The sequence below is a fragment of the Apaloderma vittatum genome, unplaced genomic scaffold (assembly GCF_000703405.1).
Source record: "Apaloderma vittatum isolate BGI_N311 unplaced genomic scaffold, ASM70340v1 scaffold2103, whole genome shotgun sequence".
Classification (NCBI taxonomy): domain Eukaryota; kingdom Metazoa; phylum Chordata; class Aves; order Trogoniformes; family Trogonidae; genus Apaloderma; species Apaloderma vittatum.
Window position 1 is genome coordinate 16,654 of NW_009709596.1, and position 17,155 is coordinate 33,808.

General features: G+C 40.9%; 1 protein-coding gene across 1 annotated transcript in view; it reads right to left on the reverse strand.

Moving 5' to 3' along the window:
* The window catches only part of CRYL1 (crystallin, lambda 1), a gene marked incomplete at both ends in the record, with an annotated part of 28,427 nt that extends 12,142 nt beyond the window's left edge, over window positions 1-16,285 (reverse strand). Inside the window, 2 exons of the mRNA XM_009866975.1 lie at window positions 1,559-1,720; window positions 16,122-16,285. Of these exons, the coding sequence (XP_009865277.1) occupies window positions 1,559-1,720; window positions 16,122-16,285 (326 nt within the window). The remainder of the gene's footprint in view (window positions 1-1,558; window positions 1,721-16,121) is intronic.
* Between the last annotated feature and the right edge of the window lie 870 nt (window positions 16,286-17,155).

Below are 17,155 nucleotides of genomic sequence, written 5' to 3' on the forward strand. Positions count from 1 at the left end.
TTTGGAAAATACGTATAACCTTACAACAGCAACCTAGAAAATATTTTTGCAGGGACTAGCTACCTTTCCAGATCTGATAAGCCTGGTTTCAGAATTGGCTCCTATAAAGGCTGCAGCTGAGACCAAACAAGTCAACTGGTACAGACCAACTTGGGAAGAAGTAACATAAAATCAAAGTCTGACAAACAGTCAGAGAATAGACAGAAGCCCAGAACCGGTACAAAAAATAAAATCAAAAAATCATAGCTATAGTTACTTAATACAGAAATCTACAAGAGGCATTATCTATTCTCTCTTACTACTAAAAGTTACAACCCTGGAAATACAAGGTAAGCAAATATCGAATTTTAGAATGTGGAAAGGCTAGACCTAGGCACAGACACACACTTTGAAGTCTGACTTTTTTTTAAAAAAAAATAAATTAAAAAACTATACAGAAAGAAATCAATCCTTTTGTCCCTTTTGCTTCCCAGTCACCTCAAGGCACAATGGTGGCGGAGGGGTGTCAAAAAGGGACTGACTGAATGCCTTGACACCGCAGCATTAGGCTACAGGTGGCTAATGAGATGTTAAAGAAGTGCAGTGGGTTTGTGTTCACACTGCCGCTCTGGAACATGCCCAGGGATCGGATATTTACTTTACATGCTGGAGTGGCAACGTGTAGTTTCCAAATTGCAAACAGCAGAGCAGTCCTCTCTCCAGATGCTGTAAGCCTTCATAAAAACAATTCCCTTAAATGGTCTGTCAAATATGAGACTAACATCAGGCTAACAAATTCATTTAGTTATTGAGTTGTGGAAAACAGAAGCAGTAAGAATCCCAGTGATCATGACAAAATACTCTTCCATGCTGAGGAGAGATATGATAAACCGCTGTCTGGCAACCCCACATAGGCCTCTACAGAGGCTCACAAGCGCCATTCAGCATTTTGAGGTCCTGCTGCCACCTCTAGTCATGTCACTTCTGCATCACTGCCCTGTCCCAGCTGGTCACAAAACATGCAGATTCAACTCCAAGTACAATTTTTTCCATTTTATCCAGCTGCTCTTCTGCTTCATGTAGACTTCTTCTGCATCAGAAGTCTGAAGAAACCAGAGTCAAAAGTTTCCATCATTCATCAACATTACCTGAAAAGCTCATGGTTGGGATACTTACTGTTACCCAACATCAACTGGAAAAGGGATGCTAGTAAAGACTAATGATACCACAAGAAGAAAGTAGGGAATTTGACTGATTGGTAGTTTGTTTGTTTTCAAAACAAACATGTTTTTAGAGCCCATAGTTTAAGTAACACACACCAATATGTGCACAACAGCTTACACAGAATGTATCTTGAGCCAACAGTATGAAACAAGCATACACCTCTCAGAATGACCAAATCAAAGTTCTTCTGATAAGTCAGACCCCTGGGCACTAATGATGACACACAAGCGCTCCAAATATCCTTCTATATCTCTCAGTCTGCAGGGAAGAGTTTGGGATGCAGTTAGTTAAACACCTCTACTACTACTATTACTACTACTACTACCACAAAAACAAAACATGTCATCATACTTACAGGATGTGACACAATACACTGCTTAACATGTTTAAGGCCAGTGAACAATTTGCTGGGTAAGAGACAAGAGGTCGAGCTGCTCAAGATAACATTGTCACCAACAATAAGATCTAACTGACCGAAAATCTTCTTTTTCAGTTCCAGGTTCTCTGGAGTACATTCCTGGAATAAAAACAAAGATCAGTATTAAAAGTTGTCATGTTGAATAGTATTTATCCATATATTTCAGACTTCACTGATCCCACCTTGACACTTAGGAACTCAGCACAAACCAGCTATTTTAATCAGCCTACATACACCAGTGAGCCATAACATAAAAATACCTTCAAGTACACAGATAACATAATATGGAAGAATAAGACCTGTCTCCATTTTTTTAAGAGACGCTCCTATGATAGGAGTCAGTATTCTCTCTCAGACAAAATGGAAGTGAATAGATGTATCTGAAAAGATGACAAACTTATCTTCAGAACCACAGCAGGAGATTCCAAGTTCTGGAACCTGCACCAAAACACCTGTCAGTGAGCCTCACACTTAAAAAGCTTAAGTATCTCCACTCATTTCAACTCTGAAGAAAATTCCTGAAGTAGAATGCATGCTATTAGAACTTTTCCCAAAGCTATTAAGCATGTTCAGCTTTGCAGTATTGTGTGAAACTTCACATATATGAGCCAAGAGCCACAATCTACCATCAACTAGAATTTCAAAGTTTTCCCGAGGTGGTGCCTGAAGGACAGCATGCAGAAGTCTACCAGCATGCGAGTAACAACGACATGGAAGAATAAATACAGTGGATCCCACAACCAACAGGAAATACTTCAGTTCAGAAGAAAACTAGGGCGAACAAAGCCAGTTTGTCTTCGTTTTTTATTTTTTTCTTTTCTGAAGGGTTTAAAAAAATCCAAACAGGATCCCAAATGTGCAAACTTCAGGTTTCCCCTTAAAACACACAGAAAACACCTGCTCTTTTCCAAGTCCAACCTTCTTCCACCTATTAATACTTCATGCTGTCCTTCCTGTTATGCTGAATTGCGCATGAGGGTAGGGGAAAAGGCTGTACATTTAATATAATCCAAAATTTACATTTAATACTTGCAGCTTTAGACAGACTATGTCACAGGAACGCCCAGGGCCAGAGTTTTTAACACTGTTAATGGGTTAAAAGTAATTTGAAGTCTTAAAAAATAAGCAAGTTGCATGGAACTGTACTAAAAGTTCCATGATGCAGAAGAGATAAGCAAGGCCATTTAAGAACTCCAGATAGAGCCCAAAGTAATAGAAAGCCTTATCAAAACAAAAAACGATACTCTGCTTCTAATTCCAGGAACCCTGCTTGTTGGTTACATTTAAATAGTTTCTTTTAGTAAAGCCAAAGATGAAGAGAATTCTGCAGATACTGTTCAAGCTAATAAAAGAGTTGCTCTGAATAGGTTTATTGTGAACTTGAAATCCTAAGCCTCCTCTCACATGAGATGATAATCAAAAAGGCAAACTCAAATCTGCTGGAAACTCAAACCTGCCGCAGTTACGTAAGGTGCCTGAATGGGCCATTTGCTTAAAGTTTTTTGTATAGTGTCACAATTGTACTCCCGTTGTTGGACCACAGCAATAAAGTTTCTGTCTTCATCGAGCATGCAATTATTTTCTCAGAGACAACAACTCCCTGAAGAATAGGGGGAAAATTAAGCTCTGAACAATCCACTAAACAGGAACCTCACTTGCTGTTAGTTACAGAGTCTGAAGAGCTCTGAAGCTATTCTGTTTACCCTGAGAAAGCAAAGATCAAACAGTAAGCAGATAAGATACAGTTTTAAAGCTACTACAGTCTCTCCCAAAGAATCAGGGCAAAAAGGTCAGCATACACCTCTATGCATTTTAAGTGACACCGTATATTTCTGTGCCTTTTTTGTACAGAAGATATGCTTTTCATTTGCAGTCAATAGTACAGCGTTATTCCAAGGCCTGAGAACATGAACAAGACTGTTAGACTTCCAATTTAAACTTTATTAGATATTCTTTTTCTTTTTAACAGCCTGATTAGAACATGACAGTTGTTAAATTTTGAAACCCCACCTCCTGGAAGAGTTGTACTGAATTAAAGGCTTAAAGTAACAGGCATTATGCTATTGAAATATGTGTCCAGAGAAGACATACTTGGTACCTGACCAGCCTACAAACTCTGAAAGAAGAACACAAAGACAAACATGTACTAGACTCTCTCTTTGTCTAAAAAACAACGCTGATACCCAGACAAGATGACTGAGGTCTAGTTGCCTCTAATTAAAAAGCTGCACTCATATGACATAACGCCTTGAATGCTACTATATGGAAAGCTGGTTAAACCCAATGTCTTTGTGGTTTTGTACAGGCATTTCTCACCACACTATCTGCCATCCGTGCTCCCACACACGTTCAACTCACAACTTCATTTACCTATATTTAAATGCTGGCATCTATCTAGGTTCTTCCTATCCACTCAGATATGCTAAGGTAGCAACTCACCTGTGGCACCTTCTAGGAAAACACTATCTTGCAAAACACCTTCTCCTTACATCGCAATGGGAATCACTGCCAATGGCCTGGATTTATGAGCACTGGGAGGTGAAATAAACAAAGCACAGACGAAGTACAGCACTCCAACACAGCAGCATGGTCCTAAAATAATTGGTACTGCCTTATGCAAGCATGGCACTGTACGACGAAAGCCAAAGATTTAAATTGACATAGAGAAGGTCAAAGATTAGCAATCTTTCAGCAGCAAGCAAGCCGCTTTCCCTAAGAGCATCTGAAGATGCTGTCACAGGGAGTAGCATCGAACCCTCTTTATAACAAGCACAGAGTCTGATGCCAGTCACTAAGCATAAGGAATTGCTGGACAAAGAAATCTGAAAGTCACAGCTGCAAATGATGAGTTCCCACCTCCTCACTAGATTCTGGCTGCTGCATATTCAAAACATAATCAAGAAAACATTTATTTCCTGGCAATCTTAATATGATTTTTATGACAATCTAAATTCCTGCAAACGAAGATAGAACAATCTTCAGCTCTCCTAGATCCCTCTTCATTCCACAACTGTATCCCATGCCACAGGATTCCTCCAAGCAGATTTTGGTCTGAAGAGGCCAAAGCTGTCTCTCTTGAAGTCTGGGGCTGTGATCACACTTTTTTTCTTGCTTCTCCTCTCAGGATTCTCAACTCCACTATCTCATAGTCACTGTAGCCAAGGCTTCCCTCTGACCTTCACATCTCCAACCAGTTCTTCCTTCTTTATCAGTATGAGGCAAAGCACAGCATGTCCCCTCTGCTGCTCCTCAATCACTGGTCTCAGGAAGTTACCAGGACTGCATTTCAGAATCCTCCTGAACTGTTTGTGCTCTCCTATGGTGCCCTCCAGCAGATATTGGATGTGTTCAAAGCCACACCATGAAGACAAGGGCCTGCAACTGTGAGGCTTCTACCAGTTGCCTGAAGAAGGCCTTTTCTTCCTGATCAGGTGGTCTGCAGCAGCCATCTAGTACAATGTCTTCCACATCGGTGGTCCTGTTAACCTTAATCCATAAGCCCTCAACTGGCTCCTCATTCAAACTGAGGCAGAGCTCTGTGCATACTAGCTCACAGCATGTATTAAAAACCCCAGGCAGCTATTCCTCTCCTACCTTTGTTACGCACCACCCAGCCCCAAAATCTGAACTTCACTGCATTGCTACAGCAAGAATGTCCTGTGGCCTTGCCCTAACCACAACTGAGGTAGAAAAATATCTTCAAGAGTTCCATGACTTCCCTCTTCCCAATACATTCAATAGGGCTTCACGTAGCAGGTAAAGTGTTTAGAAGCCATAACCACTTTGCCGCTACAAGGATGCTCTTCTCCTCCTGCAGTTAAGTGAGGATCTCCAAACACACCACAAACTGTTCCTCTGTTCCTCTCTTTACACACAGACTATTTATAGCATTATAATTGGTCTCAGCTTTTCAGTGCTGCGATTTAGCTGACAATTTTGAGGCACTTCTGTAGAACAGTTCCCAGAGTCAAGTGACAGCAATCTTCTCCTGTCATAGAACGAAGACACAGCAACAGCTTTCAGAGTGCCAGACTTCGACAAGCTGGACCCACACTGTCAACACTTCTGTAACAGGAACCGCAATATGTTCAGCTTTTTGTGGGGAATACAAAGATCTTCACAGGATTAAGAAACAGAGTTCCGAATCTCAAAAACGCAGCTTTTCATAGAATAATTAAGATTGGAAAAGACCTCTTAAGATCATGAAGTCCAACCATCAACTCTACCATGACCACTAAAACATGTCCCCAAGTGCCACATTTTTTGAACACCTCCAGGGATGGCGACTCCACCACTTCACTGGGCAGCCTGTTCCAATGTTTCACCACTCTTTCAGTAAAGAAATTTTTCTTAATATCCAATTTAAGTCTCTCCTGGCACAATCTGAGCCCATTTCCTCTTGTCCTATTGCTAATTACCTGGGAGAAGAGACCAATCCCCCCCTCACTACAGCCTCCTTTCAGGTACTTGTAGAGAGCAATAAGGTCTCCCCCTCAGCCTTCTCCAGACTAAACAATTCCCGTTCCCTCAGCTGCTCCTCATAAGACTTGCTCTTCAGACCCCTCACCAGCTTCACTGCCCCTTCTTTGGACCCGCTCCAGCACCTCAATGTCTTTCTTATACTGCAGCACCCAAAACTCAACACAGTACTCAACCTGTGGCCTCACCAGCGCTGAGTACAGGGGCACAACCATTTCCCTACTCGTACTGGCCATGCTATTTTTGATATAGGCCAGGATACTCTTGGCCTTCTTGGCCACCTGGGCACACTGCTGGCTCATGTTCAGCCGGCTGTCCAACAGCACCCCCAGATCCTTTTCTGCCTGGCAGCTCTTCAGCCACCCTTGCCCAGCCTGTAGTGTTGCTGGGGGTTGTTGTGACCCAAGGGCAGGACCCAGCACTTGGCCTTGCTGAACCTCATACAATTGCCCTCGGCCCATTGATCCAGCCTTTCCAAACTCCAGCAGATCAATGCTCCCGCCCAGCTTGGTGTCATCTGCAAATTTACTGACAGTGCACTCATGCAGATCATTGATAGAAGTAGAATTAAGTAGAACTTTCTGAAAGTTTTGGTTCTAATCCATTTATAGACATACTTTCCTTATCTTCTGTAGTTCTAAACCACTAGAAAGAGAACTTGCCAGGGAAAACTTTATTTTCCATCTACCAATTCACTTTAGAACATTGTATTTCTAAAATAAAGCCTAATTAACATAAACCTACATATATCAAGGACCTGTGGATTTTGAACAGCATTCAGGCTACCTGCATAAAGTCAGATATTAAAAATAGTTGAAAAGGACACTTGAAAATTAATTAAATGAAAAATGCATTTCAAAGCACTATTACTATAGCTAGTGACTGTAGTCAAATGTACATATTCCATATAATCTTACCACATCCAAATAATAATAATGAAAAGATTCTGTCAAAACCCAGTTGGCTTCAGAAAGAAAAAGTACATATGCTAAAATAATCTCTCTGCAATTAAATCCTGTGATTTTGCAACTAATTCTGTTCCCTCCAATACTACTTTCAAAGTTGAGGTTATCAAAGATATCAAAGCAAGATTTCATCTATTTGCTCCACTGACGGGTGCACAGAAACTGCTGTGCCTTTGTCATTACCACAATTTTACAGAATCCATACCAAAGTCAAATTATATTTTAAGTAAAATAGTGTTTAAAATGCTCACTACTACCATTAATATTTCAGTGCTAATTATTACTACTTCTGTTTAGGCTTTTGCATTGACATACTAGATTGGTCTTCTCCTGCAGGGTTTACATATATTTCTGGTCTGGAAGACTGAAGATGCATCTTCTATTAGGGAAATGGAAGCTTATTTCCCTTCCTGTCAGGAAGCTTATTTCCTTCCTGTTATTCCCTGTCAGAGACTAATGTGCACTCTAGTCAGTAAACAAAAATCATAGAATCACAGAATGATTTGGGTTGGAAGGGACCTTAAAGATCATCTAGTTCCAATCCTGCTGCCATGGGCAGGGACATCTCCCACTAGACCAGGTTCCTCAGAGCCCCGTCCAGCCTGGCCTTGAACACCTCCAGGGATGGAGCATCCACAACCTCCCTGGGCAACCTGTTCCAGTGTCTCACCACCCTCAGGGTAAAGAACTTGAGGAAGTTCTCACACACAAGAACTTGGGAACTACACCACCTGCAATTTGACTCCAAAGCTTGGGAGTTCAGCTAGTGAAACAAGCAGAGATATAAAATGGTATTTTTAATATCAGATAAAGTTATTACACCTGAGTATCGATTTTGCTTCCGGTATTACTATTAACCATCAAGATTCAACTCAACTCTCTAGAACTTTTCATGTATTAAACAGGTTTGATAATTTCACAAAATTCAAATAGTTGACTGCAGGTATTTTAGACTTTTCCATCATGCTCCCCCTCCCAAACCAGTGAAGTAGTTTTAGATATCGATATACCAGTATAGCAGGATATTAAATAAAACAAGGTGTCACATGAGAGCACATCATTTCAAACTGCAAAGATGGTGGAGGGAAAACATCTTTATTTCAGTCTCCTTTTAGGAAGTGTTATTACGCTCATCTTTGGGCAGAGCCACAGACAGCAGCTGGGCAGCAAACACACACTCCCGCTCACACGCTGTGGGGGTTTGGGACGCAGCACAGGAACGGGTGCTGTATGCACGGCTGTCACGGAGGGTGTCCCCCAGGCTATCGTACATCTTTCAGCACGGTGTCAGCAGTTTGATAACTGACAAGATTATGTTATTATATGACTAAAACTTGAGCCCCCAACATCTAAGGAAAGGGGCGGGGAGCAAACCAGCTGTGTATCATGGCAGGGAGGTGAAGTGGGACTGACCCTGAAACACCTGGAGGTGATGCAGGAACCCAAACCAGATCAGATACCCAGAAGGGAACAGAAGTTCAGCAGTTTCTTTGCCCCTTTTCCCCCTGCACACATTCATTCCACACATCTGGGTACACAACTTCCTCCAAGATGTTTTCAAGCATTTGTGCAAATATCAGATCGTTAAAAAAGACAACCCGAAACACCACAAAACATGTGGTGACAAAAGAGTCCTTAGATGTAAAACAACTCTGGCTAGCCTAAAACAAGTCTTTGCCAGCTAGGCTTTATTTTGAACCTGAACAAGAAGTGGCATCCTGGTGAGAAAACAGGATAAGAACAGCAGCTCCTTTAACTGAAAAGCTTACTGGCAATTTGTTATGACGAGGCCACATTATCACCATTTGACCCAATTATAAAAAAAATAATAAAAACCACAACAGAAGAAAGGCTTCAGTTACAGGGTAGGTAAGCATTGAAAAGGCCTAACTCAGGGGAGGAGAAGGAATCATATCACACATGGATTGGAAGAACAAGTTAACCCATTTCTGACAGACAGTTGTCTAGGTATGACTGATCCTGCCTTGGGGCTGGGTTTGGACTAAGTAACCTCAGAAGTTCCTTCCAGCCTGGTTTTGAGTAACTCTGTAGTGGGTAGGGCAGCAAAGGTAAAGGTGAATCTTCTGATAAGGGTATAAGGTCTTCTCATACACTGTTCTGCTGAGGAGCCAAGGACTAGAGGGGACAGGCAGGAGGAACCACCTGTATGAGTTTAATTCTTATTCAGAGAGCTTGAATTTGTTTAAATTTTGATTCAAAATATAGTTATAAAATTGCCTTACAGCAAGTCTACAAGTGCCTGGCTTTTAGAACAACGTTAAGGTCATAATCAGAAAAACCTTCATTAGAATTCAAAACCATCAACTGAAAGACAGTAGATGAGTAAGCTTATTACCAAGCAGTTGTAAAAGCATCAGGTAAAAACACCAGTACTTTCAGGCTAAACTAATTAAAAGGTAAAAAAAAAAAAGAAAAAAAACTTCACTTCAAATCTGAAGTGATAACTTCTTAGTTGTCTTGAATTTATGAGCTCATACCAGTGTGAAACCTCATGCTTCTTAAAACACTACGTCTTGAGTGACATGAAAGACTGTCAGCCACATGATACTGTACAAGTAAATAACACTTTGGTGAGGTGAAATCCAGCATTTAGATGGAAACATTTTGTACTTTCTTACAGTTCAGAAACATACCCTATTAAGGAAGTGGAGCAATAAAAATATCAAGTTACTGCCATTTTATACTGTTCAAAATAAATGACTGAACTACAAGTCTGTTCAACATTTAGTACAAATGCAAAGCAGGATTTGAGTAAGTACTAGTTTTCAGAACTACATTTTCTAAAAATCAGTCTTAGAGACTTGGGAGGGCTTGGGGTGATTGTGTGTGGTTTTGTTTGGTTGGTTGGTTGGTTTGGGGTTTTGTTTGTTTGTTTGTTTGTTTAAAACATCAAAAACAAATGAAGGCAAGTTTTGCTTCATTTAGCATCATGCCATGAAGAGATCAGTTTGGGGTTTTTTCCCATGATAGTCATGTACCCTACAAAACTTTAAAAAGACATAGAAGCTGATGAGGCTGCTACAGAAGAGATGGAGATACTTTTGGCTCCCTTAGGGAAGGGCAATAAGATCTCAAACAGGTTGACCGGCATCCTTTTCCCCACATCCTTTCCTCAAAGTTTCAGATCTTCTCTGTTTCCTTCTACCACAATCCCATCTACCCTTAAAAATATGGGAAGTGACCAAGGGAAGGCAATGGAAATACAAGAGAGCACCAGAAAGAAAACACAGGAGCACTGTAAAAGAACCTTAAGAGCAAGATTATTTTGCTGAACAGGATGACAGTAATGGCAATGACTACCTCCTATAATGGTGGCCAAAACCCTATTCAAGCCTGCTATGGTAGACAACACCAGCTGTTGTATGCACAGGATAGATGGGAAGCAAATGTTAGAAAACTTGGAAGGACAAAGTCCATTCAGCAGCACCACTGAAGTCACACTGAGAAGCTGTTTATCCAAACATGATCTTTCAGTTCAACTCAAACACTGACTTGATAAAATATTTTACAGCAAGTCTTCGAGATCAGACTGTTTCAAACCCTAAAATCAAGAAAAGAGTTTTCTCAAAGCCTCTACAAAGACAGCAAGTCAGGTCACATGTTTAAAACCAGCTCCCTCAGAAGCCAAAATGTAATTTCTGGTGTCTCAGGTCAGTATTTAAGGTAAGTAGGGTAAAACCAGGCCTAAGGTTATATTTATGTAGCTGAGAGCATACAGATCCCCATTTGTCTGTCCAGTGCTCAGAGCTGACCAGTGACCAGTCCAGAAGAAGCCACGTTACTGCAATGCTTGTCTGTCTTCCAGCAGCTTTGTATTTACAGAGGTCCGTCATTAACGCAGCTTTCAAACCAGGATGGTCGTCTATGCTACGAGCTCAGGGCAGCTGAACACAACTTCACTCATTGCTGTCTGCAGATGTTTCCTCATCTCCACAACTAAAAAGGTTCTTGAAAGCCATCAGGAAAGTGAACCAAAAGCTAGTGGCAGAAAGCGGTACCAGACAATCAAAGACAAATTTTTATGGCAGGACATGAGGCACCTACTTTCAAAGCTCCCAAGTTAGTGCTGGTTTCTGATTTTGAGGCATCACCGCGCTTTTAGAAAGCTGTTTTTAAGCTGGTAATCCTATTTTTCTAAACACATCTAACTGGGACAGATAGAAGACCCGGCAAGATCTAAAAAAAAGACAAGAGTGAAGATCCATTTGCATTGTGAGATAGAAGACCCAGCAAGATCTAAAGAAAAGACAAGAGTGAAGATCCATTTGCATTGTTATCACCAGTTCAAAGACTTCTCAGGTGTAAGGGTGGGGAGCAGACACACAGTGTCCTCTCTTTTAAAAGAGGTGGGGAAAACACCCTGAAGATACAGTTCTAAGTCTTTTAGGCAGAGTTCCTTTAAACGGAGGATGGATAAATACCTCACACCAGGAGATACAAGTTACAAGCTTAATTTCATCCCCTTGCCAGTCTGCTTTGTGGAGAATGGATAAATATCTCAGACCAGGAGATACAAGTTACAGGCTTAATTTCATCCCCTTGCCAGTCTGCTTTGCGTCACATCACAGCAGGGCAGACACAGCATGCCCAGCTTCAACCAGCCCAGCCAAGCCTCACAACTCACCAGCATACACAGCAGCCCAAGTGTCAAGAGTAAGATACTACCAATAGTAAAGTCATCTTATTTTCCTCTGAGAGCTAGTAAACTTTATTATGCTGTTAGCAAATTGTTCCAAAGCAAAGCATTTAAAAAGCTCTGCTCTCATTCTACTAGCACTGCAGTAAGAGATCATACAAGTATTGCACTGATTACTCCTCAGCTTGTATGATTTAGGAACTAGACACAGATACACCCAAATCCGTTTTTACTAGTAAAAGAAGTACTAATAAGTTCAGTACCCAATTGCATAAGAGCAAAAGATATAAGTCATTATATATTTATGCAGGAAAGGTAAGAGCACAACATCAAGAAACATTTTCTTCACCCATGACAGTCTCATGCCAGAGACATTACAGTACAAATGTATCAATTCATTTGTCTCCATGGAGTTTTCAGCTACAGAGAAGTTATTTCAGAATTAAAGTTTTTAGCGATGCAAGAATCTTGCAGTGTGCATTCACCTAAATGCTATGGGCTATGCACTGACTCTAAGTAGCACTGGAAAGTCCCAAGAAATGATGCTGGACCACTTCCATCATCTTCTCAGTGAATACTTACTTTTAGAGGAAAAAAGCAGACTGATTTTCTTCTGAAGTTGATGCAAAGCACACCAATCAAGACAAGCTACTTAAAAATGCTCAGGAGAGGAAACATATAAAATAATATGCGTCGAGGTATACATTGTTTTCAAGGGTTTCAAAGACTTTACTGTTCAAAGACATTCCTGTTTCTTCTTACTCAGTCCTAATTATTTCTCGCATCTTTCCCACATTGATATTTTCCCTAATGCCATTAAAGCGGTTATACGTTTTACTACTGACACCATTTAAGTTACATCCCATGAAAATAGCACAGAAGGCAAATGTCAGAGAAATTCACTCAAGAAGTGCAAACATCAAGGAAATCTTTAAAGCCTGAAGTGGACTTACTCTGCAAAGGCCATATTTAAAAAGAAGTTAAGATTTAACCAACTGAAAGCTAGGGTAAAAAAATGCAGTTCTCATGGAAGTCGTCTGACTAATTAATAAGTAGATTATATCATTAAGCAAGAAAATAGGGTCCTCTATATTCCACTAACATTAAGGCAACTGATGTTTTATTTTTTAAGTAACAAAAAAATCAATACACTTGCACTTATGTTACAAATAGTCTATTTTGCCCTTCCAGGTTCAAAGCCACACTAGGCAACATTTCTGAAGTTTAATATGGTTCAGGCAGAAAGGCTCATTGCTAAAAAAAGGCTGTGAGCCTAGAATTAAGATTCTTCTATATCTGTTATGCCCTGCTTCCAAAAGCAAACTAAAGACTAGTTCAAATAATTTACCCACTTACATCATGTATTTGTTAACACTTTGTATCAAACCAGAAGCTGATGTTATGGTTTGAAAGAGAAGAGCTGATATGAATATCGCCAACAGTGCTTCACACATAGGATTCGTTACCCATGGGCATACTGCAGCTATTTAAATTATTTTTATTTATACGCTAAACAACTACATGTTAAGAGACACCAAGAGGGCTAACAGAACATAAATAGTATGAGAAAGCTTGGGTTACCCCAGTTAGACTGATGCAATTCAGAGACTGTCAGTGCAATACTGCTGCCCTCAACTACCTGAAGGGAACACACGCAGTCTTCTCGGAGGTCCATGCTGGTAGGACAACAGATAAGAGACTAAAGCTGCAAGAAGGGAAACTCCAACTGGATATTAGGAAAGAAGTTTCCCAATGAGAGTAATCAAACGTTGTTACAAGTCACCCAAAGAGACCAGAAGTGTTCATCCCTAGAGATACTCATAACTCAACTGCACAAATCCCGAGCAAGCTGATGCAAGTTGGTCCTGCAACAGGCTGGACCAGATGACTTGTACAGGTCCCTTCCACCTCAAAATTACTTTGATTCTGCAACATTTGCCCAATGCCTATTTCACAGATTGGCTGATAGAGGCAGTGGGGAGTGGAGGAGGATGCAGCCATTGATATAATCTGAACTTTCATGCAGTCTTGTTCAAAAATCTTACTGCTGAAGAGCCTCTTGAACAAGAGCAATACTATAAAAAATTCAACATCTCTGTCAAAGCAACTAGAGCCATGAACTTCATCACTGCTGCGCTCAGCTTCAAAAGAAGACAGTAAAATAGAAGCAAGGATGATAAAGACAAGCAAACTTTGCAGTAAGAAGGATCAGATCCTTCCAGGTAGCATATAGAGAAAGTAAAGACAGCACGTGGACATGCCAGGTAGTAAGAAACGCTTCAAAGAGCTAAAGAAAACAAGTAAAACTAGGAGTCTACTGGGAACAGGAAAGCAGCCTTCAGAAAGCCAACATGGTATCCAAATGAACATGGCATGTAGTATTTTTAATTAGTCAAAGTAAGACAAAGCAAAGGAGATACCACCACCCTATCCAATCTCTCAATTTACAGGAGGAATAATGAAAAAAACCCTCAAATTCCCTTCTTCAAAATGCATGGAGGAGAAGAATGCATAGAACCAAGAGATGACCAGAGTACAGAAAGATCGTCTGGAAAACACCTAAGAGTGATATCCTTGCAACTGTTCTGTTTCTCCTTCTAATCCTCACAGAAAATTGAAGACTTAGTCTTGGAGACTCCCAGGGTCTCTCTCAAATTGCAAGCACATGAAGAAGTCATAGAACAGAGGAGAGGGGAACCAGAATCAAGGTACTGGGACACGTTTTATATGGTTGAAATACCCAATTCAGTAACAATGACATACAACTGCTCGTTTGAAACAAACCTGAATGCACACTACTTCGGTACCAAAGAGCAGAAGGGTGACAAGCATGATGCAACTTCTAAGGGAACTTCAGGAAAGATCACAACAACAAGCCTCTATGCCTTATGTCTCTATCAAGCAAGTTAAGAGAAAAGGGTAGCACCAAATGAGCATTACATCAATTGGGAAGAATCAAAGCAACATTTCAGAGGGAAGCCCTGACTCACAGACCTAGTAGAATTCTCTAAAGGAAGCAGCAAGCACAGGCACAGGAGTCATGGAGCTGATGTAGTGGGTATGAATGCCCAGAAGTCTTGCAACCAAAAAATAAAAAAAGCTTTTAAGGAAGTTAACTGGTCATAGGTGAGATAAAAGGTCCTTTCGTGGACAGTAACTGGTAAAGAGTTAGTAAACAGAAGGTAGGAAGAACAGTCAGTTCTTACTCACTGGCACAGACACCTGTGTCCTTAGTTATAGCCACTCATAGATGACCTGAAAGTTAGCTCATAAAATTAAGTTGGGCATCATCATTGCAATCGCAAAGATCTGCAGAAGAACTTCACAGGATTGAGTGATTAGACAATAAATTTGAAGATTAAACTCAGTAGAGGTAGACAGAATCACAGAATCACCTAGATTGGAAAAGACCTTCAAGATCTTCAAGTCCAATCATTAACGTAACACTGACAAGTCCTTGACTAAACCACATCCCTAAGCACTATGTCTACACACACAACTCTCAAATACTTCCAGGGATGGTGACTCCACCACTGCCCTGGGCAACCCATTTCAATGCCTGAAACCCTTACAGAGAAAAAATTCTTTCCAATATCCAACCTAAACTTCCCTTGGCACAACTTGAGGCCATTTCCTCTTGTTGTATCACTTGTTACTTGGTTGAACAGATCGATTCCCACTTCTCTACAACCTCCTATCAGGTAGTTGTAGAGAGCAATACGGTCTTCCTTCAGCCTCCTTTTCTCGGGGCTAAACAATCCCAGTTCCCTCAACCGCTCAGACTTGTTCTCCTTCCACCAGCTTTGTGCCCTTCTTTGGACACACTCTAGCACCTCAATGTCCTTCTTAGAGTGAGGTACCCAAAACTGAACACAGTACTCGAGATGTGGCCTCATCACTTCCAAGTACAGGGGTAAAATCACTTCCCTGGTCCTACTGGCCACATGCCATTGGCCTTCTTGGCCACAACAGGCTGTCAACCAACACCCCCAGGTCCCTCTCTGCCTGGCAGCTCTCCAGCTGCTCCCCCCCAAGCCTGTAGTGCTGCTGAGGGTTGTTGTGGCCAAAGTGCAGGACCCAGCATCTGGCCTTATTGAAACTCATGGAACTGGTCTTGGCCCATCGATCACACATGAAGGTCAGCAATTCTCTCTCGGCTTAGATGCCAGCCTCTTCCAACACAATCCAGAAGAAACTTGCAAGGAGTCTGAGTAGGAAATCTTGTGAAGATGCATCATCTCCCATGTCAAGATAATAGGCTAGAAATAACAAATTTTAACAAGCACAACTATCCTTATGGGGTCAGCATGTTGACCTCTCCACTGTCCACCTGCAGCACAGCTCAGCTCCTGATCATCTTTCTAAACTCTTTGCTGGAAGTCGTCATATCTTTACTTACCTGAATGAAAGTAGCACCCTCTACTGCTGCCTTCAGGTCTGTACAGGCGCTAATGAGAGCCAACTGCTGCTCCACATTCAAAGCTCCTTTCAGAAATCCCGACGCCTCCAGCTCTTTCATTTGTTTGCTGACAGAAACAAAACATACATTTATGTACTTTATCACTGTTAAGCCACCATTACTTTTTTAAAAAAAGCTTCTTAGCAAACCAGTATGGCACTGCACAGATTTACAGGCAAAAGTATAAAGGTTAACTTCAGTTAGTTCTCTTTACTCCTCCATCTTACAAGATTTTTTTTTTTCTTCTCTCCAAGCACAGATAGCTCTAAGACCCACTCACAGATGCAAGCCTGTTACCACCTCAAACCCATTTTCACTGGAGCAGGATCAGGAAGAGATTTTCTATTCAAATTCAGTGGGAAGAGAGGTCTCCAACATAGTTAATCTAGTTTTATAAACTTTTGTTATGAGGCCTCAGTGCATGAACACTGTTTAACTGTACAGAAATAAATAAATACATTGCATACAGCCAGGAGTCCTTCCTAAAAAACCCTATACCACTACACAGGTAATGACTGCAGAGCAACTGTCAAAAATTTAAGTAGTTACTAAATTGAGTAGCCAGAGCTTGAAATTGTACACACCACTGCTGCAGCTGGACACAACACCTTTGCAGAAAAAAGTTTCTACACTTTGAAACCTTCTAAAGTGCAGAGCAAGCAAACTATTTGCAAAACGATTAAAAGTTACTTTGAGGAGCAATTTCCACAGAAATTAATTAAACTACCTGATCACAATCAATCTAAAGCTATTTGATGTATCCATTATCACGGTTAAATATGTCAGCTACCTCAAGCCAGAACTCGTCTCAGCCTTTGGTTAGTATTCAACAAAAAATTATGATCATGAGAAGGAAACTGAGCTAATGATTAGAAGCAGGAAAAATAAATAACCCTTTCCTCTCCCTACCTAGTTCAAGAGAGTTGGCTTCTTTCTGTGTGACTTACATCAAAAAATTGTTTAGATAGGGAAAG